At 35.6% G+C, this 27,891-nt stretch overlaps 1 protein-coding gene across 1 annotated transcript in view; it reads right to left on the reverse strand.

Moving 5' to 3' along the window:
* Nucleotides 1–22,339, reverse strand: part of IFT57 (intraflagellar transport 57) — an 84,876-nt gene extending 62,537 nt beyond the window's left edge. The window contains exons 1-5 of the mRNA XM_001362089.5: nucleotides 21,328–22,339; nucleotides 19,133–19,295; nucleotides 14,532–14,650; nucleotides 13,533–13,623; nucleotides 7,678–7,746 (exon numbers count right to left, since the gene is read on the reverse strand). Of these exons, the coding sequence (XP_001362126.1) occupies nucleotides 7,678–7,746; nucleotides 13,533–13,623; nucleotides 14,532–14,650; nucleotides 19,133–19,295; nucleotides 21,328–21,545 (660 nt within the window). The 5' untranslated portion in view covers nucleotides 21,546–22,339. The remainder of the gene's footprint in view (nucleotides 1–7,677; nucleotides 7,747–13,532; nucleotides 13,624–14,531; nucleotides 14,651–19,132; nucleotides 19,296–21,327) is intronic.
* Between the last annotated feature and the right edge of the window lie 5,552 nt (nucleotides 22,340–27,891).

Consider the following 27,891-nt stretch of genomic DNA (forward strand, 5'->3'; position numbering starts at 1 on the left):
TAAAATAATTGAGCTTTGATTTGCAGCATTTCTCAATATCGGAGATAAATATTTACTGATTTCCAACTTATAAATGCTCATTCTGAAAACTAAACTATTAAGCCAGTTTGAGCTGGCTCTAGCATACCTCTGGTTGAATTCCCATTATTCAGTGGTCTGTTATTTCATCTTAAGTTCAACAAATGTTTTCTGAGTCTTTACTATGTACAAAGTATTTTCCATGTACTTAGGGAAATACAAAAAGATGTATTTCCTATGACCTAGGAGCTCATAATCTGGCAAGGGAAGTAATTAAATGAAATGGTGGCTACATTCCCAAGATAACCCACAAATGCTGATTTAACCCATACGATACTAAAAAAGTTTATTAAATTAAAAGGTTTCAATTGTGCTATAAGGAATGATGAACTGCTTGATTTCTGGAAGAACTAGAAAGACCTACATAAACTGATGCAGAATGAAATGAGCTGAACCAGGAGAACACTGTACACAGTAACTGAAACATTGTTGGATGATCAAATGTGATTGACTCTGCTACTAAAAAAGCAATGCGATGACCCAGGACAATTCTTGAGGGCCTTATGAGAAAGAATGCTGTCCACGTCTAGAGAAAGAATTGTGGGAGTAGAAATCCAGAAGAAAACAAGTGGAGTTTTGGTTTTAAAAGACTATTCTATTGCAAAAATGAGTAATATGGGAAAAGGATTTGAGTGATAATATATGTATAACCCAGTGAAATTGCTTGTCAACTCTAGGGGGCGGAGAGGGGAGAGGGGAGATCAAAAACAAGAATCATGTAACCATGGAAAAAAATTAAAATTAAATTATATAAATAAAAATATAGTCGTTCTGTACTATAATTAGTACAATAGAACCCAATCAATAGTTTAACAATGTTTGTTTATGGTAAAAAAAAAAAGGAAGAGTCCTAACTTGGAATGTGATACATTTCTCCTGACCCCTCAACTGGGAGTAGGTCAAAGTCCCAGTTTGAAGAGGGCAGGGAATGGTGAATGAATGATGGGGGTGAGGAGTAAAAAGGGGCCCAGTGGGATAAGAGGAACAGGAATAGGGCTTTCATATTGGAATATGGTATTGGAATATTGGATATTGGAATAGGACTCTTTCTGGTATTACTCCCTAGTGACCCATTCCCCAATAACTCTTTTGTGTTTTAATTTTGGGAAGATTGAGGACATAGGTATAATATTCTTTGACTATCTGTTCTCATGTGAATGACTGTTTCAGATGTTGCTTTGGTGATCCCTGTCCTATTACTAAGCATATGGCTCTGGAAAGATCAATATCTCCCAATCTGTAATGGTCCATAAAAACCATTAGTGACAAAATAAAATACTTTTAACAAATAAAGGCTTATTTATTAAATTTTATAAACTTAAAAAAATACTCCTCTTATTCTGTTCTTCCTCTCTTCAGGCTCCAGGTCCCTTGCCCCTTGAATTTTTGAAAGCAATACACTCAGATGATTCTCTCTCCTCCCTCTCCTTCTCCCTCTCCCTCTCCCTCTCCCTCTCCCTCTCCCTCTCCCTCTCTCTCTCTCTCTCCCTCTCTCCCTCTCTCCTTCCCTCTCTCATCACCATGATGTTAGCACTTCTCCCACATTAAGAGTTACCAAGAACAAATCAGTTATCAGGGAACATCTTTCATTTAAGAGTAGGGATGACTGGAATTTTTTCTAAAGTCATAAGCTCTGTTCCTACAGTTATTTCTTTCTTATTTTTTTCTTTTTGCTATATAATTAAATGAAACTTACTTCTCTTCCTGAGCAATTGCTCAAGATACAAAGATAGTTTTATTTCACTTGGGCTAACTGTCTCCCCAGGTAAGAGGACTGCCAGTGGAACATGCCCAACACATCTTTGGTTTCCCATTTTCACTTAATATAGATTTATAGTGTCTTCGTGCAAAATATTCTTCCATAAGCTTGTATTGGGTATAGCCTTAGTAATCATAAATCTTTCATGCTAGTCTGTGTGCATAATACTGTTTTTGTCAGTCGTCAAAGGAATATATATTTAGTACTGGATGGGACCTCAAAGGCCATCTAATCCAAATTTCTCTTTTTATACATGAGGAAATTGAGATGCAGGGAGGTCAAATGACTTGCCCAAGGTCACTAGGATAAGCAGAAAAGGCCGGATTTTAAACTAGTCTCTGTTATCTCAGACAGTGTTCTTTCTAAGATCAGCCTGCTTTCAAGACACCTAGATTTTATCATTTTTTTCTTCATGCACTATTAGGTTTCATGCATTCTCTCTCTTTTTTTTTAATAGTTCCCACTTTTAACTTCCTCCCTTTCTCTGAACTGAGAGGCACACTTCTAGTCAAATGTTTGAAAGACAAGTGTGTTCATTATTATATCTTGCTAGACCCACAGCAGATTCTAACACTTCCTTTTGCAGGTCCCAGATATTGGTGTATTGGCTTGTTTCCCTCTTGTTTTCTCATCAGATAATGGGAAGAACATTAGACCTGGGGTCAGAAAACCTGTCCCTTTTCCTCCTCCCTCTCACTAATACCAAAAACCACTTAACACTTTGCCCTGGACATCCAGGAATTGGCCAGGGAGAAAGAATGGAATGGTAAAATGACAATCCTGGTTAATATGGGTTGAAGAGGAAGGCAAATGTCAAAGAGAGGAAAATTCACAATAGGGAGTGAAGTTTCTTTACCATAGCTACCAAGCTAACCAGTCGAACAACTATTCAAAAGTATAGCATTGAGTCTGTCTATAAAAAAGCCTGGAATTTCTTTCTAGTTTGTCAACCATCAATAAAAATTTATTCATTATAGAGGGCACTATAGAGATAACACAGAAGTATAAAATAAAGTCTCCACCTTTGAGAATTTTAGTAAATAAGATGTTTACATTTACTAATATTAATGGTACACAGAGACTGATACACTGTGGCAGAAACAAATGTAATGGACTTCTTAAAAGTAGCGATGTTGTGAAATTTAGATTACTCCACCCTACTTATATCTTTCTTTATGGAGTAAATAAAGTTGTAATCTCCTGATTGAACAACAAAGGTACTTAGTTCTTACTTTATAGTGAAGCTAGAACTTTAAGCTAAGTTTATTTTAAGATTTAATACAAAAAGGTGTTAAGTAACTATAAAGGTTAAATTAATCACAAAAAAAGGTTAAATAACTAACAAAAAGTGAACCTAACAAAGAAGTGTTAAGTAACTCAAAAGACATAATCTAGTCAAAAAACTATTGATTTAATAAATAAGACTAGAAGCTGGTACTTTGAAAAAACAAATAAAATAGACAAAGTACTAGTCAATCTAATTAAAAAAAGGAAAGAAATACACCAAATTGACAGTATTCAAGATGAAAGAGGAGACCTCACCTCTAATGAAGAGGAAATTAAGACAATCATTAAAAACTACTATGCCCAATAATGGCAACAAATATGGCAATCTAGGTGATATGGATGAATACTTACAAAAATATAAATTGCCTAGACTAAAAGAGGAAGAAATAAATTACCTTAACAATCCCATTTCAGAAAAAGAAATTTAACAAGCCATTAAAGAACTCCCTAAGAAAAAATCCCCAGGTCCAGATGGATTCACAAATGAATTCTATCAAACATTCAAAGAACAACTAATCCCAATATTAAACAAACTATTTGACAGAATAAGCCAAGAAGGATTTCTACCAAATTCATTCTACGACACAAACATGGTACTGATTCCAAAGCCAGGCAGGTCAAAAACAGAGAAAGAAAACTATAGACCAATCTCCCTAATGAATATAGACGCAAAAATCTTAAATTAGGATACTAGCAAAAAGACTCCAGCAATTCATCACAAGGGCCATCCACTATGACCAGGCAGGATTCATACCAGGAATGCAAGGATGGTTCAATATTAGGAAAACCATCCACATAATTGACCATATTAACAAGCAAACTGACAAAAATCACATGATTATCTCAATAGATGCAGAAAAAGACTTTGATAAAATACAACACCCATTCCTATTGAAAACACTAGAAAGTATAGGAATAGAAGGGCCTTTCCTAAAAATAATAAACAGTATATATCTAAAGCCATCAGCAAACATCATGTGCAATGGGGATAAATTAGAAGCCTTTCCAATAAGATCAGGAGTAAAACAAGGATGCCCATTATCACCTCTATTATTCAACATTGTACTAGAAACACTAGCAATAGCAATTAGAGAAGAAAAAGAAATTGAAGGTATTAAAATTGGCAATGAGGAGACCAAGCTATTACTCTTTGCAGATGATATGATGGTTTACTTAAGGAATCCTAGAGAATCAACCAAAAAGTTACTCGAAATAATCAACAACTTTAGCAAAGTTGTAGGATACAAAATAAACCCGCATAAGTCATCAGCATTTCTATATATCTCTAACTCATTTCAGCAGCAAGAATTAGAAAGCAAAATACTATTTAAAATCACCCTAGACAATATAAAATACTTAGGAATCTATCTGCCGAGACAAACACAGGAAATATATGAACACAACTACAAAACACTTTCCACACAGTTAAAACTAGATCTAAACATTTGGAAAAACATTGATTGCTCATGGGTGGGATGAGCTAACACAATAAAAATGACAATCCTACCCAAACTAATTTACTTATTTAGTGCCATACCCATTGAACTACCAAAAAACTTCTTTACTGAATTAGAAAAAACCATAACTAAGTTCATTTGGAAGAACAAAAGATCAAGGATATCCAGGGAAATCATGAAAAAAATGCAAAGGAAGGAGGACTTGCAGTCCCAGATCTCAAACTATAATATAAAGCAGTGGTTATCAAAACAATTTGGTACTGACTAAGAGACAGAAAGAAGGATCAGTGGAATAGACTTGGCGTAAATAATCTCAGCAAGACAGTTTATGACAAACCCAAAGACCCCAGCTTTTGGGACAAAAATCCATTATTTGATAAAAACTGCTGGGAAAATTGGAAGACAGTGTGGGAGAGATTAGATTTAGATCAACACCTCACACCCTACACCAAGATAAATTCAGAATGGGTGAATGACTTGAACATAAAGAAGGAAACTATAAGTAAATTAGGTGAACACAGAATAGTATACATATCAGACCTTTGGGAAGGGAAAGATTTTAAAACCAAGCAAGACTTAGAAAGAGTCACAAAATGTAAAATAAATAATTTTGACTACATCAAATTAAAAAGTTTTTGTACAAACAAAACCAATGTAACTAAAATCAGAAGGGTAGCAACAAATTGGGAAACAATCTTCATAAAAACCTCTGACAAAGATTTAATTACTCAAATTTACAAAGAGCTAAATCAATTGTACAAAAAATCAAGCCATTCTCCAATTGATAAATGGGCAAGGGACATGAACATGCAGTTCTCAGCCAAAGAAATCAAAACTATTAATAAGCACATGAAAAAGTGCTCTACATCTCTTATAATCAGAGAGATGCAAATCAAAACAACTCTGAGATATCACCTCACACCTAGCACATTGGCTAACATAACAGCTATGGAAAGTAATGAATGCTGGAGGGGATGTGGCAAAGTAGGGGCACTAATAACTAATAATAGTTGTAAATTGATCCAACCATTCTGGAGGGCAATTTGGAACTATAACCAAAGGGCGCTAAAAGACTGTCTGCCCTTTGATCCAGCCATAGCACTGCTGGGTTTATACCCCAAAGAGACAATAAGGAAAAAGACTTGTACAAGAATATTCATAGCTGCACTCTTTGTGGTGGCCAAAAATTGGAAAATGAGGGGCTGCCCTTCAATTGTGGAATGGCTGAACAAATTGTGGTATATGTTGGTGATGGAATACTATTGTGCTAAGAGGAATAATAAAGTGGAGGAATTCCATGGAGACTGGAAAAACCTCCAGGAAGTGATGCAGAGCGAAAGGAGCAGAACCAGGAAAACATTGTACAAAGAGACTGATACACTGTGGTACAATCAAAGATAATGTACTTTTCCATTAGTGTCAGTGCAATGTCCCTGAACAATCTGCAGGGATCTAAAAAACACTATCCACAAGCAGAGGATAAACGGTGGGAGTAAAAACACAGAGGAAAAGCAACTGCTTGACTACAGGGGGGAAGGGGATACTACTGAGGAGAGACTAAATGAACATTCTGATGCAAATACCAACAACATGGAAATGGGTTTGAATCAAGAACACACGTGATATCCAGTGGAATTGCGCGTGGGCTATGGGAGAGGTAGTGGAAGTGTGGGGGGAGGGAAGAAAAAAATGATCTTTGTTTCCAATGAATAATGTTTGGAAATAACCAAATAAAATAATGTTAAAAAAATAAATAAAAAGAACAATTTAAAAAATGAAAAAAATAAAAATAAAAAAATAAAAAGACATAATCTAATCAAAGAAGATGAGAACTAAAGAATGGGCAGTCCTGGAAAAAAGCCTCTGATGTGATTGATAGATGTGAAAATTGAGAGGAAGGGACACAAGAGTATAAAAGGTCTATATATTTCATGTCACTTCCCCTCTCTGGTACCTTTGGCAGCTGGTGGCAACGTGCTAGGCCTTTTGGCATCTTGGCATGGCTTCAGCTATTGTCTGGTTCAGTGGTGAGTTTCTGGCTGAGTTTTCCCTCCTTTACTTTCCAAACTTCATGCTTTTAGAAGCCTAGACCTAGTGGCGGAGATCTTGAACTCCCCCCTGGCACAGGCCAGGCGGGAGAAATCCTATACCCTCTTCCCTCTTTCTCCTTAAATCCTTCCCTCTATATTAATTAAAATTACCATAAATTTCCAGACTGACTTGGGTATTTTATTTGGGATTTTTTCCCTGGCGACCAATTAATTTAGATTTTAAGTCACAACCCTAAAATTATCTCTACAATGGTAAAGACCCAGGACAATCTAGAAGGACTTATGAGGAAGAATGCTATCCCCATCCAGAGAAAGAACTGTTGAAGCATAAAACAGAAGAAAAACATATGACTGATTATATGGTTTGATGAATATATGCCTAGGATTTTGGCTTCAGAAGAATACTATTACAAATATGAATAATATGGAAAAAGGTTTTGTATAATGACATGTATAATCCTGTGGAATTGCTTTTCAGCTCTGGGAGAGGGGAGGAAGAGGAAAGGGAAAGAACAGGAATCTTATAACCATGGAAAAATATTCTAAATAATTTAAATAAAAATAATATTAATGATACAAAGTAGCATTTGATAATGTCAAATGAACCCTAGAGATAGTATTACTGCTTATTTGGCCCTTAGTAGTAAAAGCAAACTCATATTTATATAGTACTTAGATTTTCTCACAACAATCCTATGAAGTAAACAAAATAATTACCATCACCCTTATTTAAAAGGGGATGGAACAGACTGCTCAGAAGAGTTAAATGCTTACACATGGCCAAAGAACCACTAAAGAGCAGAGCCTTCTTTCTACTGTAACATGTTAACTGGATTTAACTAAGATAAATAAGTTATAATTTTAATTCATTTTTATTATAATTATATTTTTAGGTATGTGAAAATAAAAAAACTTTTAAACAAAGTGCTCAAAGGACAAAATATCCAGTTCTATTCATTTCAACTTATACCAAAATATGAATAGTGATTTAAAGCTAAAATGCCTAATGTTTTTTGTTCAAGAATCAGTATTAGATAGAACTCACCAATCGGTAGGTCTGTGCCTTTAAAACATTGAGATCAATAAAGTTTTCTTCATTGTCAGTCTCCTCTTCCTTGGAAAAGAAAAAAATTTCTTCAATACATTGTTATCAGAAATCATGATTTAAAAATATTATTTAAAAATATTGTGAAAAAACAAACAAAATATTGTTAGGCTTATTCTAAAACTATTGTGGGGCAACAAAAAGACAAATCTATAGAGGTTGTGCATGAAGTTACATACTATGTTAAAGGTAGTATTTATTGGTGACAGAATTAATGCTTGTCTTCTAGGAACCATCCTAGTAAAGTTCAGAGATTCTTCTTTATCTGTGGGTAGACTGCTAGATAATTAATTTTTTGGGGTCATAGTAACACGTGAATTCATTTATTAAGATTGAGATGTGTTTAATCTACATTGACAAAACAACAAATCCTTGACATGTAAGTTGATATTTCTTTTTAAAAAAGAGAAATAGCTACTAGACATATGATGGAACCAAAATGAATGGAGAGGGAAATTTATTGGGACTCAATCTTATGATTGATTAAGAAACAGAAAAGATCTATGTTAATGTTAGTCCTAGAAATGAGAGGTTTCTTAGACATTTGAAGCTATTTATAGGGCAGCAAGATTTAGGACAGTTACCATACAAATTAACAGAGGCAATGATGTTTTATAAACATAGAATGTGAAGATATATTATAAAGGAATAATCATCAAACTTTTTCTGGAATTGGTTATAAGGTTATAAAACAGAAAAGTATATTAGTAGAATAGGTTGAGTAAAGAAGAATCAGAAACATTTGAACTCAATAATACAGTAATGATAAATCCACTATTTAGGGGTAATATTCCCTGTTTGATAAGAACCCCAGGGAAAAATATAAAAAAAATCTGGCAGGAACTGAATTTAGACCAGTATCTAATGCCATATACCACAATAAATTATAAACCCATACAACCTGAATAGCAAGGACATGGAAAAAATGAAAATATATGAGAACCAAATTACTTAACTTTCATAGGTATGACTAGCTAGAAAGCCTTTTTTAAAAAAAAACCTTTACCTTCTGTCTTAGACTCAATACTGTGGATTGGTTCCAAGGTAGAAGAGTGGTAAAGGCTAGGAAATGGGGGTTAAGTGACTTGCCCAGGATCACACAGCCAGGAAGTGTCTGAGGCCAGATTTGAACCTAGGATCTCTGGTCTCTAGGCTGATTCTCAAACTACTGAGTCACCTGCATATCCCCTACAGAGAAACTTCTTAAATAAACAAGGGATAAAATCAACAAAAATAGATAATTTTGATTAAAATTTAAAAGCTTTTGTATGAACAAAGTTAATTATGATAAAGAAGAAAGCTGTTAATTTGTAAAATAAATTTGCATCAAATATCTCTGAAAAGGGTTTTTGATATCCAAGATATAATATAGCGAATGAATATAAATATATGTCTAAGAACCATTCCATCCTGATGTGGTCAAATGATCTAACTTTTGAAAACAAACGTTTGTCAAAAAAATTGTGAACTATTAAAAATTATATAAAAGATTGCTCTAAATGACTAATAGGAGACATAGCAATCAAAACAACTCCAAGCTTTCATCTCACACACAGTAAAGTGACAAATATGAAAAAAGATTCTATTAATAAATGTTGAAGGACTATGGAAAAAGAGTCAATACAGATGTATTCATAGTAGAGCTGTGAAATTCTTTAACCAATTTGGAAAGTAATTGCAATTAAGCTAAAAAAGTAACTAAATTTTGCCCACATCCTTTGACCCAGAAATTCCTCTGTGACTCCCCAAGAAGGCCAAAGAAAGGAAAAACCCTATATATACACCAAAATGTTAAGGTTAGTACTTTTGTTTTAATGGTAGCAAAAGATTAGAAACAAAGTAGATGCCTATCAATTATGGAAAGTTAAATAAACTTTAGTGTGTGAATGTAATACTGTAACCAAAGGTTGAGAACACAGAGACACAAGAAAAGTTATGTTAGTGAAACAGAATAAGCAGTACCAGAAAAACAATCTACACAATGATAAAAAATCAAAACAACAACAAAAACACACACATGCAAGAATTATAATTATAATAATTTCAATAACCAAGTTTGACACCAAAGAAGAGAAAGTAACTTCTCCCCCCCCCCTTTTTTTTGTGTATGTCTATCTAGCTAGAGATTGCTTGATCTTCTAGAAAAATTTAAAACAAGTCAATATTCTTCTAAATTGTAAAGGCTTCACAATCATTCTAGATTGATATGGGATGTTCTTCAAAGCAACTTTGATTCCTTATAATGGAGTCAGAGAATTTACCTAAGGTTTTCTTACAGCCTAGTTGAGTTTAGGCTGCCTAATCTATTGACTAGAAATTTCCTACTACAACCTGGTCACGTGCTCAGGTAGTCCAATCAGTTACTCTAACTGTATTTTTAAAAGCCTATGGAAACAAGTCCAATCCTTCCCCCAAATTTTAGCCCTCTTGACACCCCAACCCCCAAATTTCTAAGTTTGATACATGGTTTTGGGAGATGTGAGAGATGAAGGGGGAATAATGAAGATAGGCATAGGAGAGAATGCTGCTTAAGAATGCTTCTAGAGAAGAGGTGTAAATAGGACTTTGAAAAGAATGTATTAATATTGTAAAGAAATGTGAAAAGGAGGAGTGTAAGTATGAAACTGAACATGCACTGTCATTAAGGATCCTAGTGTGGAAATTAACTTGACTCTGCCACTCTTTTAGCAGAACTTAGTTTTAGAAAAGACTGAATAATCACAAGCCTGAGCTGAAGACTAAAACTTTGCTCTTGTCTACTTCCTACAATTGCTTAAGTCATGATTCTTTGTTTCCAAAGTTAGTTCAGAATTCAGCTGGTCTGTAATGGGTGAGGTTTAGAAATCCATCTCTTCTGCTAATTCCCTGTGGCTAATACTGGGAGGGCTGTATGTGAAAGTAAAGGAGTTGTTGGGCCTGTTATCTTTAGTTACCACAATCCTTCAAGGATGTCTGGTTTGCTGTCCAAAAGTCTGACCATGATCTCATACCTGAACTGTAACAATGAGCTTTTCTTAAGTCATGTGGGAAAGCAGATGATTTATCATTGGTTCAGTCACCAAACTTCTAACCATTTATGTCAGTCTCTGCACCTCAATTCTGTAAACCAATCATTTTGTGTTTTGAATCCCATGATATTCATTCACCCTGCTCATGTTTTGTGTGCTCCTCTCTCCTCCTCTTTGTGATTTTTGCTTTAAAAGGCCTTATGTTGCTATAATTAAATATTAAAGCACTAAGACTAGACTTAACCTTTGACATAAGGGCAAAAAATGAATAGGAAAGTAGAAGTAAAAAGGAATTTGATTTAATAGAGAGATTGAAAAAATTTTTAGAATTATATTTTTTTATTTGACTCAAAAGACTTGCTAAGGCTTGTACATATACCTTAAAAATTCCAATTTATAATACAGAAGAGAGTATCCTTTTAGGTGAAAATAAATTTATAAATATAAGTTATCAGTAATAAAGTGGCTTTCCCATCTTCATTTTAAGTTAGCGAGTGGGAAATTTCCTGATTTGTTACTTCTATATTCAGTTATCACAGTACTTTACTAGTTACAGGTAATTTTAATTAGTTTAGAACACAATAACTTCCACACAGAATAAAGCGGTTCTCTAATTTATTTCAATCTCCCAATTCCACATATCTTTCCATATTCAATCAAATTGCCAACCCAATCTAGTTCATGTTCTGGGCAAAGGACTATGTGAGAAGGTAACTCCATTGACCTCACAATTTTGATTTGTTGCAGAAAAATAGATTTAAATACCAGCAACCTGGTCTTTTAGTTTCACATTATGAATAGTATCTTAAGCATGAACAAAGGCCCAGAAGGTGTAGTGCAACTTAAATAAGATCTTTTATTCGAAGGCTTCAAGAACATTTAACCAACATTTGTTTATCTGAACATTTCTGTAAGGGTGGTATTGTTATAGACACAAATGGTACTGAAAAATAAAATTATGGTCTTAGGACAGAAGAACAGAATCATGCAAGACTTATGTATTTGGCTAAAATACAGAGTATATTATAGGGAATGATCTGAAATAAGCCTGTTGATAAGGGTAGACTGAAACCAGATTATGAAGTTTTAAATGCCAAGCAAAGGAGCCTGTACTTTGACCCCAGCAATAAGAGAGCAGTGACATGTTTAGACCTATGCTTTAGGAAGATTATTTTGGCAAAGGCATGAAGACAAAAAAATGTGGGAAAAGTATTAGAGAAGAGAGGATAAAAGCCAATTAGCAGGCCTAAGTAAGAGATGATGAAAGGTTTAACTATCAATCAATAGGCATTTAAGCATTTCCTCTAGGTGCTGGGAACACAAAACTTTATTTTGAAACAAAATAAGGGTGGTAACCATGTAACTGGAGAAAACAGGATTGGTGGAATGAAAAATGTGAGAAAATGGGTGGAAGTAGAGTCAAAAGTTGGTATTTGATTTCAGGAGGAGTGAAGAGACTTGAGAGAGAAGGAGAAAAAAGAAAAGTAAGAGGCAACTCCAAGTATAAACCTGGGTGAATGAAAGGTTAGTGATAAGACTCCACTGACTAGGGAAATTTAGAGAAAAAGTAGTAATATGGTAGGGGAAGATAAGTTAATTTTGGAAATGTTGTATCTGAGGAACCTATGGATCATCCATTACTATTGGAAAGGGCAAACTGGAGCTCAGGAGAAAGATGAGACCTGAGTATAAAGATTTAGGAGCCATCATAATAGAGATAAATAATTGAATACATAGGCACCAATAAGATCAACCAAGAGAGAGTAAGTAGAGAGGGCTTTTAGTCTCTTTTTTGCCATAGACCCTTTTAACTCTAGTTAAGACCATGGGCCTTTCTTATTAGAAATAAGGTTTTTAATAAGCATAAAATAAAATACAAAGAATCACAAATGAAACTAATTATATTGAAATAGTTAGCACATTACTTAAAATTAGGATTATTGGTCCCAGGTTAATAACTTCTAATATAGAAAGACAAAAGGGCCCAGGATAGAGTATGTGAGGTACAATGATGTTTAGTAGATGGGACATGAACTCAGCAATGGAAACTGAGAAGAAATTCAAACAGAAAGGGAGAGAACAAGAGAGAAGTATTACAAAAACCCAGAGAGAAGAGCAGAAAGCCAAGGGCTTTCCTAATGAGGAGGACTAGAAATCTGGTGCTAAACCACTTGATAAAGGAGGAAAATGTCCTGAAAGCCTGTAGATAACTTCAATCAGATCTGAATATATGAAGGAGAAGATACTGAATGATTCTAGCACAGGGAGGGCCCGGAAACATCAGTGAAAAAAACAAAGAGTATATGCCTACTCTTATGAGTAACACAGGCCACTTGGACCTAAAATTAATATTTTCCCCTTTTCAAAGTCAATGTAAAATTATATTCTAGGACATGACAACTTCCACCATTGTAACCTCAGCAGTGCCTGGCACATAGTAGGTACTTAATAAATGCTTGTTCCCTTCACTATTCCTTTTCTTAAACCCTTATTTTCTGTCTTAGAAGTGCTACTAAGTGTTGGTTCCAAGGCAAAAGAGTGGTAAGTTTTAGGCAACTGAGATGAAGTGACTTGCCCATGGTCACACAGCTAGGGAGTTATCTACAGCTAGATTTGAACACAGGATCTCCTATCTCCAAGCCAGGCTTCTCTATGAATTGAGCCACCTAGCTGCCCCTCCCTTCCCTATTTTTAGAAGAGAACAAAAGACATTTATCAAGAGGCAAGAAACTCAGAACTAATTAATAATAAAATTAATTGAAAAACCTGATGTAAACAAACACATACCACAATTTCTTCCTCAACTTTGTTTACTGTTAATTCTGCATCATCTTCTGGAACTGTTTCCTCTTCTAATTCTTCTACTGGGTATACTGGCCTAAAAGAAGACAGCTTAGTTTGTGGTATTTATACATAAAAATAAATCATATAATAATAAGGAAAATTCTAAGAACAAAAAAAATTTATAAAATTGTTCTAACTTTTGTCATGAGATTTAGAAAATACTAGCCAAAATAGTGGTTTTCACTGGAATTTTCCTTAATCGTAACATTCAGGAATATGAAAAATAATATTAGTTAGTATTTGTGCATAACTTCCAAATAATTTGTGTGCTAAAATATGTCATCATATTACTACTTTAGTATACTCAATATGTAGTACTTTAGGTTTACCTCTGTGGTAGGTCATACTTTACAATCTTCATTTAACAGATGAGGAAACTAAGGCACTCAGAAGTTAAGTGACTTGCTCGAAGTCATATAAGCTAGTAAATTTTAAAGGTAGAACTTGAACCCAGGTCTTGTAACTCCAAGATCAATGTTCTTTCTACTATACCACAGGACTAATTCAGACTGTTATCTATGACAGTTAAGATTTCATAATTCTTACGTGGGAGTTATTAAATTAATGATTTACCTTCTCAAATGTTAATCTATCCTTTTTTGCCATACTTATTATTCACATAAAAATGAGTAATTGCAACTATATGACCTTAAATGTACTGCCTTGCTCTAACAATCAAATGTAAAATTCACACACATCAGCCAGAATAAGTTTATATAGTTGATCCCAAAAGCAAACTAACACTTTATTTTAAACCTAGCATAAACAGTCTAAAAATTTTAGGTCTATATTAACTTTTTTTCCTCTTCTGTATTAGCTGAGGTGTTTTCCAATATAAAATAAAACAACAAGAAGGGTTTCTCATGAGATCAATTTTTAAGGTTCTGAACAGTTTGGATTAAGAGGCTACTTATAAAAATACAAGTATTATGGTGATCTTACCTTTTCCAGCTGAAACCAACATATTTTAGGGCTTCTTCAGCTAAACAATCAAGAACATAGCATACATGCTCTCCATGACCTGACTTTAACTTTGATGGAGGAAAATCTGCAGACCTTCCCTAAAATAAAGACAAATTATTTTCTTATTTGTATTCAAAATGTGATATGACAAATGACATGTTGTGTATATATGTTTGATTTGGGGGGAGGGGAAGAAGATTAAAAAGTGGTTTAAATAATTATGTTGCTAGTCTATCTTTTTTCCTTCGTCTTTTTCCTAAGACACAAATAACATGGCCTAAATTTGGCAAGAAGTCAATTCATCTTTTCCTGATGAGCTATCTGACTAGGGAAAATCATTATTCTCTTAGGTCACCCTATACAAAGCCAAAACAATCAGTTGAAAAGTGAAAAAAAAAATCAATAAGGCTGCTGTTTGATCTATATAATGCCAACTGGTTTTACAGAATCTCTCTAACCTCAACATTGAAGTGATGAGTTCAATTTAATTAAATAAACATTAAGTACCTACTACACATAAGGATCTATTCTAGGCACGGGGATACAAAAACAATTCTGACTATCTGCAATGAGGATTTATAATTTTATAGAGATGAAATACCACCACACACACATTTAACTAACATAAAGGATGATGCAAAGCATAGAGGTTATAGGAGGCATAGTCTCAGTCAAGAAAATTGGGGTTTAAATTCCATTTCTAATTCATATATGATCCTTAGCTGGTTGCTCAACCTCTCAGTGCCCCCAAGCACAAAGACCAGAAGTTGTAAAGTATTAGCTGGATCTGAATTGGTAGGTAAGGTTTTCTTATCTAGAGTTCCCTTTACCACTGAAATCATATACCAAGATCCCCTTAAAAAAAAAAGGCAAGAAAGGGAGAAGAATATTAGAAAATGCTTCAAGGAGGGTATGTCAACAGAACTGGGTCTTGAAAGATGAGGTGCTTTAACAGGCAGGGAATTGGGAAGGAAGAGAAATTTCATTCCAGAGAGAAGGAATAGTTTGAGCAAAGAAATTGAGACACAATGACAACAGGATACAAAAAGCAGTCTGTGTAGAACACAGCATAAATGAAACAGAATAGTATGAAATGAAGTGAGAAAGATGATGTTAGAGTAGGGGAGATCTTAAAATGAAAAGATTAGGAATTTATAAATTTGCAGATAATGGAAAGGCAATGAGTTTTTGAGAAGACAAATAATGTTATTAGAGTGATTAGGATCCCCATATGAAGGATGGAAGAGGTGATAAATTAGAGGCAGAAAGACCGGTCATTTTATTTGCCATTTAAGGCCCACTACAATCTTAAGTATTTGGAAGATTATAATGGAAGTAAGATAAAAGGATAGGATGGTAAATTAGGACCACTCATGGAAGCAACTGGACTGAGAGCTCCCAGACTTTGAGGTACTTGAGAATGAGGAAGATACAATCAGCTTTTCCTATCCTTTTCAATTTCATCATGGTTTAAGTGTCTCCACAAATAAATGAATATATGATTAAAACTCTGTGTTTACACCAGAGACTGAAAAAAGAAACCTACACCCAAGATTTATGTACTTTAAGGATATTTATTTAGGAATATTATTTTATATTCAGCAAGAGATGTGAATGGGATGCTACAAATTTGCAAATCTCTATTCAGATTTGGCCAAAGGTATGGCAGTTCAGTTCAGGGAAATAACTGAACTAACTCCTAAGGTTGTTTTCCAGCTTTACCAGGAAAGTCCCATCTCCAATAAGTGTTAAGAGCTGTTACTTTTCTTTTCCAAGGTTTCAGGATGGTGATTATTGGGGTGTCAGTGTTATCTGCTCCCTCTGGTCTAGAAGAGTACTGTTGTATCTTTAAGCATGGTAACAGATTGAGGGAGATGAGGATGATCCCTAACTTACTCAAGGTTAGCTAATGCATGAGGCAAGGTATGATGGGGCTGTCTGGGTCTGGGATATTATGAATTTAGTTGGATAAGAAAAAACTTTCCCAACAGATTTTAGAAGTAAAAACATGAAATCAAGGCACTTTATAGGGGTGTTCCCCTTTCTTCTCCCTTTCTAGTCTATATGTGAAATGCTAACTTAGATTCTATAAGGTAGAAGGGAAAATAAGCTTCTAATACACAACGATATAGATAAGGGAAGAAAACAGTAACATTAATATAATCACATATAAATGTGATTTATTTACATCTCTCAGAATGAGGAAGGACTGCATTTTCAACTTAAATACTCACAGAAGCACAATTATATCCTCATACACATAATGAGAAAGTGATATAGAACTAAAGGGACCATACATTAAGGAAAGCATTGCAATATTTAGTTTTCTGGACCCACCAAAGGTAGGGAGTTGGTAGCCTGGGGGCAGAAACACCACTTAGGAGGCTATATATAGGGGCAACTAGATGGCTCAATAGGTAGAGAGCCAGGACTGGAAATGGGAAGTCCTAGGTTTAAATATGACTTCAGATACTTCCTGGCAGTGTGACCCTGAGAAAGTCACTTAACCCAAATTGCTTAGCCCTTACTCCTCTTCTGCCTTAGAACCAATACTCAGTATCAATTCTAAGACAGAGGGTAAGGTTTTATTTTTTAAAAAAGAGGCTATTATAATAGAATAGGCAAGAATGGATGTTCTATATGGCACTACTCTGTCCAATTTATCTTTATCATATCTGACTGTTCTTTCTCAACTTTCTTTGCTAGCTCATCATCCACATCTTGCCTCTTAATTGTGACTGTGTTCCACAGCTCTATTCTAGAGTTTCTCTTATATCTCTACAATTGCCCTTGGTGACTTCATCAGTTCCCCATAGGCTTAATTATTATCTCTCTGTAGATGACTCCCAAATTTATATATTCAGGTTTGTCTCTTTTGTTCTATATCACCTATGGCCTATTGAATATTTCAAACTAGATGTACAGAAGTTATATCTTTTTTTTTTTTAAACCCATACCTTCCTTCTTGGAGTCAATACTGTGTATTGGCTCCAAAGCAGAAGAGTGGTAAGGGCTAGGCAATGAGGGTCAAGTGACTTGCCCAGGGTCACACAGCTGGGAAGTGTCTGAGGCCAGATTTGAACCTAGGACCTCCCCCGTCTCTAGGCTTGGCTCTCAATCCACTGAGCTACCCAGCTGCCCCCTAGAAGTTATATCTAAACCCAAAATATTCAAGAGAACTCATGATCTTTCCAAAAAAACTCATTCTTCCACTGAACGACCCTATGTCAAAGGCACCACTATTATTTCATCTATTGTTATTCTTCAAGTCTTCATTCTCCCACACTTTACATATTCACTCAGGGTCCTAATATGGCCATTTTAAAACTGCTACAATATCTTTCACAGCTGCCTTTTCTCATCTCCTCACCATACCTTATTTCACTACTACTCTCTTTCTGCATGCATTATTCCATTGTCTTCCTAATTGTTCTTTTTCTATCAAGTATTTCTCTACTTGAAAGCGATTCTCAACACAGCTGCCAAAGTGATTTTCCTTAAGCATAGACCTGATCATATCACACCTTGACCCCAAATATTCCAGTGTCTCTCTACTGCTTCTTGGTCAAAAATATAAATTTGAGGGTTTTTTTCCAAAGCTCTCCACAGCCTCATCTGAACCCATCTTTCTTTTCTAGTCTTATACTTAATTTATTTTCCTGTACCCTGTGAGTAAGTAAGGTTGTCCTAGTCTCTGCCCATATTTCATTTCACATGAATGGTTGTCTGCAATGGCTGTCTCCCATTCCCAGAATGTACTTCTCTATTCCACCTCATAGTAACTCTCATTTCTTTCATGACATGAGATGGATCTGAAAAGATAGAAGATAGAATTGATAGAACATGACAAATAAGATATAAATGAAAATGGAGGTGAGAATCAAAGAAGACCCTGAGATTTCAAGCCTGAGTGACCATGAGGATGGTAGTAGCACCATCAACAGTAAGTTAAAGGGAAAGTCAGTTTTCTCTGTGTGTTTAGGGAGGGAAAGGTCATGTGAAAGAGGAAAAGTGAGGCTATGGTCTATATGATGGAATATAATGGAAAGCATAGAAGTAGGTAGATATAGCTTCTGATACAATTTTTACAATTAGATATGAAGATAATCTACAATTTCTCTGATGGAGAAAATTCTAGAATTAAATGCTTGCATTATGTTTACCATGTCTATTAGAACCACTATTACCCTTTTCTTGGAGAAGAATAGAAATAAAAAACTTTTTTTATTTAAAAAAAAAGCATTTTTCATAAAAGTATTATGAACCACAACAAAATGTATTACATTGTTTTTCAGCTTTTTTTTTCAGAAATGTGAACTAAAAATTCATTTTTTTTCTGATTAAGAAATTTTCAAGATTAAGAAAAATATACACATTTCTGTAGTATATATCAGTGTAAGTGAACGATTTTTGGAAGACAGCTTCAGGAACCTAAAGATAGCAGAAACTATGTTAATAATACTTTAAATGCAATTACAATTCTTTGATATTATTTTGGTACATCCCATCTGAAAAAAGTTAAAAAACTCATAAATAGGAAAATGATCTCAATTTGAAAATACAAACTCTTTTGCACTTACAAATGATCGAAGCTCAGATAATATATTAGATATTGTTGCATTGGGGTCATCATATTCCTGTGGTTGTTCAAAGGGGCATCCTGCTTTATTAATTAGCCAAGCAGCAAGAGTGCAAAACATGTAAAACTGTTCACCTGGATTGGTAGGCAAAGCAAAATAATGTCTGTTTCAAAGAAGAAAAAAAAAGAAATCAGATTTCATCTGTTTAAAAGTAACATCTATGATATTTCAAAAGGATGTTTTATTTTAATGGCAACATTAAAAACAAACAAAAAACTAAAAAAAGATAGTTTCTTAATCAATTTCAATATCATATCGACATTAAATGTTTATCAATAGGGAGACTCACAAGTGTTAGAGCTGCAAGAAAGCTGAGATCCTCTCATATGAGAGATAAAGAAGAAAAAGAGGCATAAAAAATGACCAAGCTAATTTTTTAAATTGTATTTATTCTGTTTTAAAATGGCAAGAAAAGTCATACAACTAGTTACTGACAGAGTTGGATTTGCTAACTTAGTAGTATCTTGATACCTAATTCTGTCATTTTTTCACTGCTCCATGATCTTTCCAAATGATAGAATCAGAAAATCATCACTTACACATGTCAGCTAATAATGCCTATAGTACAGGGAAGAAAGGATATGAAATAAAGAAGTCTATCTGAAACCTAAATAAAGATTAATAAGATGCTGAATAAATCACACAAGTTAAAATGCTTAAGATACCATATTCCACATCTAAAATATTCAATGAGCTTTCTAACTTCAAAATCCAACCAAAAACAGTATCAGATCTGAGATCTCATGAAATTTAATAATTTCAAAAGACAACTAGATAGCAACAATATTAGTCATAATTCAAGTTCAAGAATCTTTCCTGCCTCTGTGATCATCATAATTATTAATTTACAAAAGATGGTATATATGTTGCAGTTCAGTTTTTTTATTGACTTTTTTCAGTACATAGCCCTCCTGTGAATGGCCATAACAGAAAGAGAGCAAAGAAGAGAGATGATGACATTATAAATACAAGTAGACATGTACCTCATATATCCTTCTACTGCTTCTCCCAAGATTATAGTTACCACTACCTCCACTCTCCTGGTCAAAACTGATAAATTCAAATGAAGAGACCCAGTATGTCTCCATACACATATTTAATATACACTCAAGTATCCTGATCCTGATGCACTGGTCACAGTATTGTGATATAAATGATATAAAAGAAACCCAGGAACTATGTATTTGTTGAACTGAAATATAAGTGATCCACGTTATACTAATCAGTGAAGTCTAAGCAATCTCTAATAACATGTAAATATCATAAATATCTACATATATACACATACACACATGTATTTCAACCTATAACTAAAACCAGCATTATAACCATATTTTTCGTTTCCTCCAACTTTTCAGATTATGAATAAACTGTAGAAGAAAGATGACTTAGGTAAAGACCAGGTAGTTTAAATTTTAGATTATATCAATGAAGAATAAAGGAAGGTGTTTGAGATAGAGTCCGAAAAAATATTTGAGTTTATTACATAGTAAGTAAAACAAGTTCAACACTGAATAAAACTCTAATTCAAGTTCACCTGCGCAACACAAAAATAATCAAAATTAATGTTAGCATCAGTCATGAAAGAAATTTTATGAAACCAATTTATTTGGCTAAATCTAGACTAAGTTGATTGGAAGAGAGAGTAGAAGCTGTCTATTTTTACCAAATTAAAAAATAAAAGAGACACTGTTCTGTAAATAAAAATAGGTTCTGAATTTCTCCCCCAAACAAAAGTAAGTACTCTGCTTCTCAGACCTTGCAGAACACAGTGTTCTTCTGATCACAGGCTCGAGAATTATATACACAGCAATAAACGGTATGGTCCTCTGATCTTTGTCTATATCCATTACGATATATTCTCCAGACTTTACTTGCACTGTACCTTGCAAACATGATACATTTTGAAAGATACCCAGTTTGAACTCTTGCACGCTCTCTCTCTCACTTATGCCCCAAGACTCCTCAGTTTTGGTAAAACTGTCCCAGCTGGGTCATGCAAGCACAGGAGAGTCTGATCCAGACTTCAAGATAAAAGTGTGTGAGCTGCCAGACCCCTTCACCCTTTGGGCCCTAAACACCAGGAGTACAGCGCGGGGTGTGGAAGGGGGCGTGGCCACGGCCCAGGGTCCTACCTGGACAGCGGTTTCAAATTGTTTCTGCGCAGGATCTCCTCTTCGTAGCGCAGGAGCTTTAGCTTCTCCACCAGGTCTTCCATCACCACGAACATGTGGTAGGCCGCGCCGGGGCCCCGTTCCACGTACAGGCCTTCCCCACTCGCGTCCCCGCCACGGCCCCGAAGCACAGTGTCCTCCACGCTTACCGGCGGCACAACGGCCGCGGCTACAGCCATCTCTGCGGGGGTGGGGTGGGGGAGCGTGGAGGGAGGGATAGAGCAGGGGAGCGTGGAGGGGGGCGGGGGTGAGTTGAGCGGTCTGAGTCCGGGGCTAAAGCGGCCCAACCACCACCCCAGTGGGGCCGCGCTCAACTCCGAGGCTAACTCCGGGCGCCACGGTCTCCTGGCAACGTATCAACCTCCGGTGACGTCACGCCCCGCTCCGGAGTCCTGGAGCCCCGCCCTTTCCTTGTGATGCCCACGTGCCCTGGAGCACTACCCCGCCACTCCGGGGACGCTGACGTAGACCTTGGTCCCTCCCACTTAGCTCTGTGAATACTGAGCAGACGGTAGGCGGGGCTAAGGGACTTTACTGGGGTTAGGTTTTGCATTCGCTCTAAGAGTTTATGCGAAGGGAAAATCAATGTCTCTTTATAGATTACTTACCACGACTTACCCCTCTTTCATTTGACACTGGCCTCCTGTCTGTTCCATAAACAAGAATCTCCGTCTCATGTCTCTGGGCATTTTCTCCGACTGTTCCCCTTCCCTTTCTTAAATATCAACTAAAATTTTACTTCCTACTGGAAGCCTTCTCTCTTAATTCCAGCTCCTCCCCTCTGTTAATCATTTCATATTTACCTTGTGTAGTTTGCTTTGCATATATTTTGTTTGCAAAGTGTCTCTTTCCCCAATAGATCGTAAGCTCCTGAGGGCAGGGACCATCTTTTGCCCCTTTGTATACTTAGCACGTAGTAAGTAGGCATTGAGCAATTAAGGATGTGCCACCCAGAAAGCATAGACTCCAGCTTTCTACCTCTTTCTCAGAACTCTGAATTTCCTATAAGCTTCTGTGCGCCAAGGGAACATAAAGCTACTCCTTAATTCTACTGGCAAGCAATGATGGGTATTTTCTTCTCTGGTGCTTCTTATTGCTTGCAATTTATAAAGTTCTTCAAAAGAGTTTAAAGGCTCCTGGAATAGAGGAAGGGGATAGGACCTTCTCTGGATCTGATCTGCTTCTGAAGCTCTTCTTATCTCTAGGGGATGAATGCAATTGAGTAGGGGAGGTGCATTAATAGTGCTGGTGTGTTTTTACCTGATTTAGACCAGAACTTAACGTGAAAAAAGAAGACATATACATCCTACTACCCAATTTATCTGTGACTGCAGAAAGTAGTGGAGAGACAGTATTTGCAAGACTGAAAAGTTGTCTTAGGAGGAGTACCTTAGGGAAGGTTGTGACTAATGCTTGCAAGATAATCATAAATTTTTGAAAAGTATTTTTAGCAGTTTTAAGAATAAAAATTACTTAGCAGCTTGGCATTCAAGAATAAAAAGTATGTAGTGCATAGTAAGTGAGCTATGTCTTTAATTGGTTCCAAGGATGAGGAAAATTCCAGGCCTTACAAGTTTTCAGCCACAAATTTCTGGAACCTTGGCCATGCCACTTAAGTACAAAAATTTTCAGTTCAAGTCCAGAGTGATTTTAGAATGTAAAGTGGGCACTTAAAGGTGTTAGATCTTCATGAAGAAGTATTCCAGTTTCAATTCAATTCTATTGGCAGGCAATGATGTATTACTTCCACGGTTACTTTCTTACTAAATGTGTGGGAGTATAGCATTAACTAAGTATAAAACTTCCTCTATTCTATAGTTTCATATGCAAGTTTATTATTTTTAGGAAAGGCCCTTCTATTCCTATGCTTTCTACTGTTTTCAATAGGAATGAATGTTGTGTTTTATCAAAGGCTTTTTCTGCATCTATTGAGATAATCATGTGATTTTTGTTTGTTTGTTTGTTAATATGGTCAGTTATATGGATGGTTTTCCTTATATTGAACCATCCTTGCATTCCTGGTATAAATCCTATCTGGTCATAGTGAGTAACTCTTGTGATGACTTGCTGGAGTCTTTTTTCTAGTATCCTGTTTAAGATTTTTGCATCTATATTCATTAGGGAGATTGGTCTATAGCTTTCTTTCTCTGTTTTTGACCTGCCTGGTTTTGGGATCAGTACCATATTTATGTCACAAAATGAATTAGGTAGAACTCTTTCTTTGCTTATTTTGTCAAATAGTTTTTATAATATTGGGATTAGTTGTTCTTTAAATGTTTGATAGAATTCATTTGTAAATCCATCTGGACCAGGGGATTTTTTCTTAGGGAATTCTTTGATGGCTTGTTCAATTTCTTTTTCTGATATGGGGTTGTTAGGTAATGTATTTCTTCCTCTGTTAGTCTAGACAATTTATATTTTTGTAAGTATTCATCCATATCACCTAGATTTCCATATTTCTTGCCATATAATTGGGCATAATAGTTTTTAATAATTGCCTTAATTTCCTCTTCTTTAGAGATGAGGTTTCCCTTTTCATCTTGGGTACTGACAATTTGGTTTTCTGCTTTCCTTTTTTAAATTAGATTGATGGGTACTTTGTCTATTTTATTTGTTTTTTTCAAAGTACCAGCTTCTAGTCTTATTTATTAACTCAATACCTTTTTGACTTTTAATTTTATTAATGTCTCCTTTGATTTTTAGGATCTCTAATTTAGTTTTCATCTGAGGATTTTTAATTTGTCCTAGTTTTTTTTTTTTAATTTGCATGCCCAATTCATTGACCTCTGCTCTCCCTAATTTGTTAATATATGAACTCAAGGATATGAATTTCCCCCTGAGTACTGCTTTGGCTTCATCCCATAGGTTTTGAAAGGATGTCTCCTCATTGTCATTTTCTTCAATGAAATTATTAATTTTATCTATGATTTGTTTTTGACTAATGTGTTTTGGATAATTGTATTGTTTAATTTCCAATTAATTTGTGATTTATCTCTCCATGTACCCTAACTAATTATTATTTTCATTGCATTGTTATCTGAGAAGGTTGCATTATTATTTCTGTTCTTTTGCACTTGTTTGCAATGTTTTTATGCCCTAGTAAATGGTCAATCTTTGTGAATGTACTATGTGCTGCTGAAAAGAAGGTGTATTCCTTTTTGTCCCTATTTATTTTTCTCCACATATCTATTAACTCTAATTTTTCTAAGATTTCATTCACTTCTCTTACCTCTTTCTTATTTATTTTTTGGTTTGATTTATCTAGTTTGGAGAGAGGAAGGTTGAGGTCTCCCACTAGTATAGTTTTTCTATCTATTTCATCCTTGAGCTCCACTAGTTTCTCCTTTAGAAATTTGGATGCTATGACATTTGGAGCATACATGTTGAGTACTGATATTTCCTCATTGTCTATACTGCCTTTTAGCAGGATGTAATCACCTTCCTTATCTCTTTTAACTAGATTTATTTTTACTTTGGCTTTGTCAGATATCATGATTGCGACTCCTGACTTCTTTTTATCAGTTGATGCCCAATAGATTTGGCTCCATCCTCTTACTTTCACCCTATGCGTATCTACCTTCCTCATGTATTTTCTTGTAGACAGCATATGGCAGGATTCTAATCCACTTTGCTATTCGCTTGCATTTTATGGGTGAGTTCATTCCATTCACATTCAGAATTATAATTACCAGCTGTATATTTCCCAGCATTTTGATTTCTACTCCTAGTCCTGCCTTTTCTTCTTACTCTATTTCCTTCTACACCAATGTTTTGTCTTTAATCAGCCCCCTAATTCCCATCCTTATTTTACTTTCCTTTCTACCCCCCTCCCTTATTACCCCCCCTTATTTTCTTTGCAGTCTTTTTAAACTATCCCCCTATGCTTTTCCTCCCTTATCCTGCTTCCCTCCCCACCATTCCATTTGTTTCCCTTCTTCTCCCCTATGGGGTGCAAATCTATTCTCTGCCGCAATGGATTGGATTGTTCTTCCCTCTTTGGGTCAATATCAATGCACCTAAGAGTTGAGTATTTCCTGTCTCCAACCTCTTTACCCTTCCAGTGTATTGATGTTCTCCCCCCTCCCGCCATGAGCTTCTTTGTGACATATAAATTTACCCCCTTTTGTTTCTTTTCCCATTTCTTTTAGTATTAACCTCTTTTTTAGCTCTAGTTGTATATATACAGATATATATGTATTTATGCATACATATATCTATATACCTATTTATGTCTTGTTATTTCATGCTATACAGTTTGTCACCGTTCCCTCTAAGTGTAATTCTTCCAGCTGCCCAGGTGATAAGAACAGTTTTTAAGAGTTGCCAATGATCTCCTTTCTTATAGGGATATATATCATTTTAACTCATTGCGTCTCTTAAAAAAAAGGGTTTTTTTGTTGTTTTCTTTTGTTATTCTTTTTTCCCTCTTTTTAAATTATGTTTTGATGATTCTCTTGAGTTCTGTGCTTGAACATCAGATTTTCTGTTCAGGTCTGATCTTTTCTTTACAAATTCTTGGAATCCTTTTGTTTTGTTGAATGACCATACTTTCCCCTGTAAGAATATAGTCAGTTTTGCTGGGTAGTTGATTCTTGGTTGTAGACCTAGTTCCCTTGCTTTCCAGAATATCACATTCCATGCCTTTCAGTCCTTCACTGTAGATGCAGCCAGATCCTGTGTTATCCTCACTGTAGTTCCATGGTATCTGAATGACTTCTTTTTGGCAGCTTGTAATATTTTTTCTTTGGTCTGATAGTTCTTTGAATTTGGCTATAACATTTCTGGGTATTTTAAGTTAGGGATTAAGTATAGGAGATGATCTATGGATTCTTTCCATTTCCACTTTTCCCTCTTATTCTAGAGTATTGGGGCAGTTTTCTTGAATAATTTCTTGTAGTATTATGTCCAGACTTTTTCTTTTGTCATGGTCTTCTGGGAGACCAATGATTCTTAAATTGTCTCTCCTGGAACGATTTTCTAAATCTTCTGTTTTGTGAATGAGATGTTTCATATTTTCCTCAATATTTTCATTCTTTTGGTTTTGTTTTATAGTGTCCTGCTGCCTTGTGAGGTTACTTAATTCTAGTTGTTGTGTTCTGGTTCTTAAAGTTTGGATTTCATCCCTGGCTTTTTGGTCAACCTTCTCCTTCTGGTCTGATTTTCTTTGGAGGTCATCTTTCACCATCTTTGCCTCATCTTTTGTCTTCTTTGCCTCATCTTTCATCTCCTTTGCCTCATTTTCAAACTGGTTGATTTTGGCTTTCAAGACACTATTTTCTGTTTCCAAATGACTTATCTTAGTTTTTAATCTTTTCCCAATTGTCTTCAGCCTCTCTTAATTGTGTTTTTAATTGCATTATGAGTACTTCCATAGCCTGTATCCAATTTGCTGGGATTTCTGATTTATTGTTTGCTGGTCCCTCCCCCTCTGTTCCTTTTGCTCTTTGCTTGTTGCCTGTACAGAAGCTGTCTACTGTAATTTCTTTCTTCTTTTTCTGTTGTTTGCACATATTTACCCCTTCTTTGCTCCCTGTATTTTTCTGTGCTCTTGCTCCTCTCATTTTTTTTGGTTTTGGGGGTTTCTGTCAGTCTCCCCTCTTGGAGCTTTGACAGAAGGTCTCTCTCTACAGTCTGTGAGGGAGGGGTGTTGGAGTTTGGGCTTCTCAGACCTCTGAATACTTTTGATGGAATTAAGTTCAGCTGGAATGGGCTGGATGTGCCCTGAGGCCAAAATCTTGTGGAAGGCTAGAGTAATATGGAGGGTCTCAGCCCCTATGACCAGGCTGCCTGCTCTTTGCTCACTCTCCAGCTCCTTCCCTGCTGCCTGTGTTTGACACTCTGAGCCTGGCACAGCCCTGCCCGCAAGGTACTCCTTCCAGAAGAGTGCCTTTGCCCGCCCAGAGGTTCCCGCTGCCTCTGGAGGCTTAGAGCTCTAGGTGGGGTGGGGAGGGGTTCTGGGAACTTCCTTCTGCCTTCCCCTTAAATCTGAGTGTTCTTGGATTCTGGCTTTTGGGGGGCGTACCTTTTGGATTGAGTCCAGCAGGAGGGTTCCTTGACTCTGTCCTCTTGTTAGGTTTGATTTTCAGTCCCCTAGGAGCATTCAGTTTGTGATCAGTAAGGAAGGGTTTTCAGAGGTCTGAAATTCTGCTGCTTCTAAGCCACCATCTTGACCTGATTTTGTTTTTAAAATAAAACACTTAACAACAAGATACACAGAGGAAATATTTGTAAAGTTTTATGGGGGGTGAAATTAAATATTAGGAAAAACTATTTATTACAGCTTTAATATTGAACTTCATTAAAACAAACTAAATTTATCTTTTTATCATTTTAAACTACATTCATTGCATAAAAGGTAGCTTTTCAACCACTGCTAGGTCTTTTCAGGTTTCTTTGTCCATTTATTTTCATTCACTTTTACTTGGATACATTGGCACTTGACAATGATGCATTTTCTCTGTTCTCCTGGGAGGTTACAGTTATTTTTCACAAGAGATTAAATTCTCCTGAAGCTCTCCTCATCTA

The sequence above is a fragment of the Monodelphis domestica genome, chromosome 4 (assembly GCF_027887165.1).
Source record: "Monodelphis domestica isolate mMonDom1 chromosome 4, mMonDom1.pri, whole genome shotgun sequence".
Taxonomy (NCBI): domain Eukaryota; kingdom Metazoa; phylum Chordata; class Mammalia; order Didelphimorphia; family Didelphidae; genus Monodelphis; species Monodelphis domestica.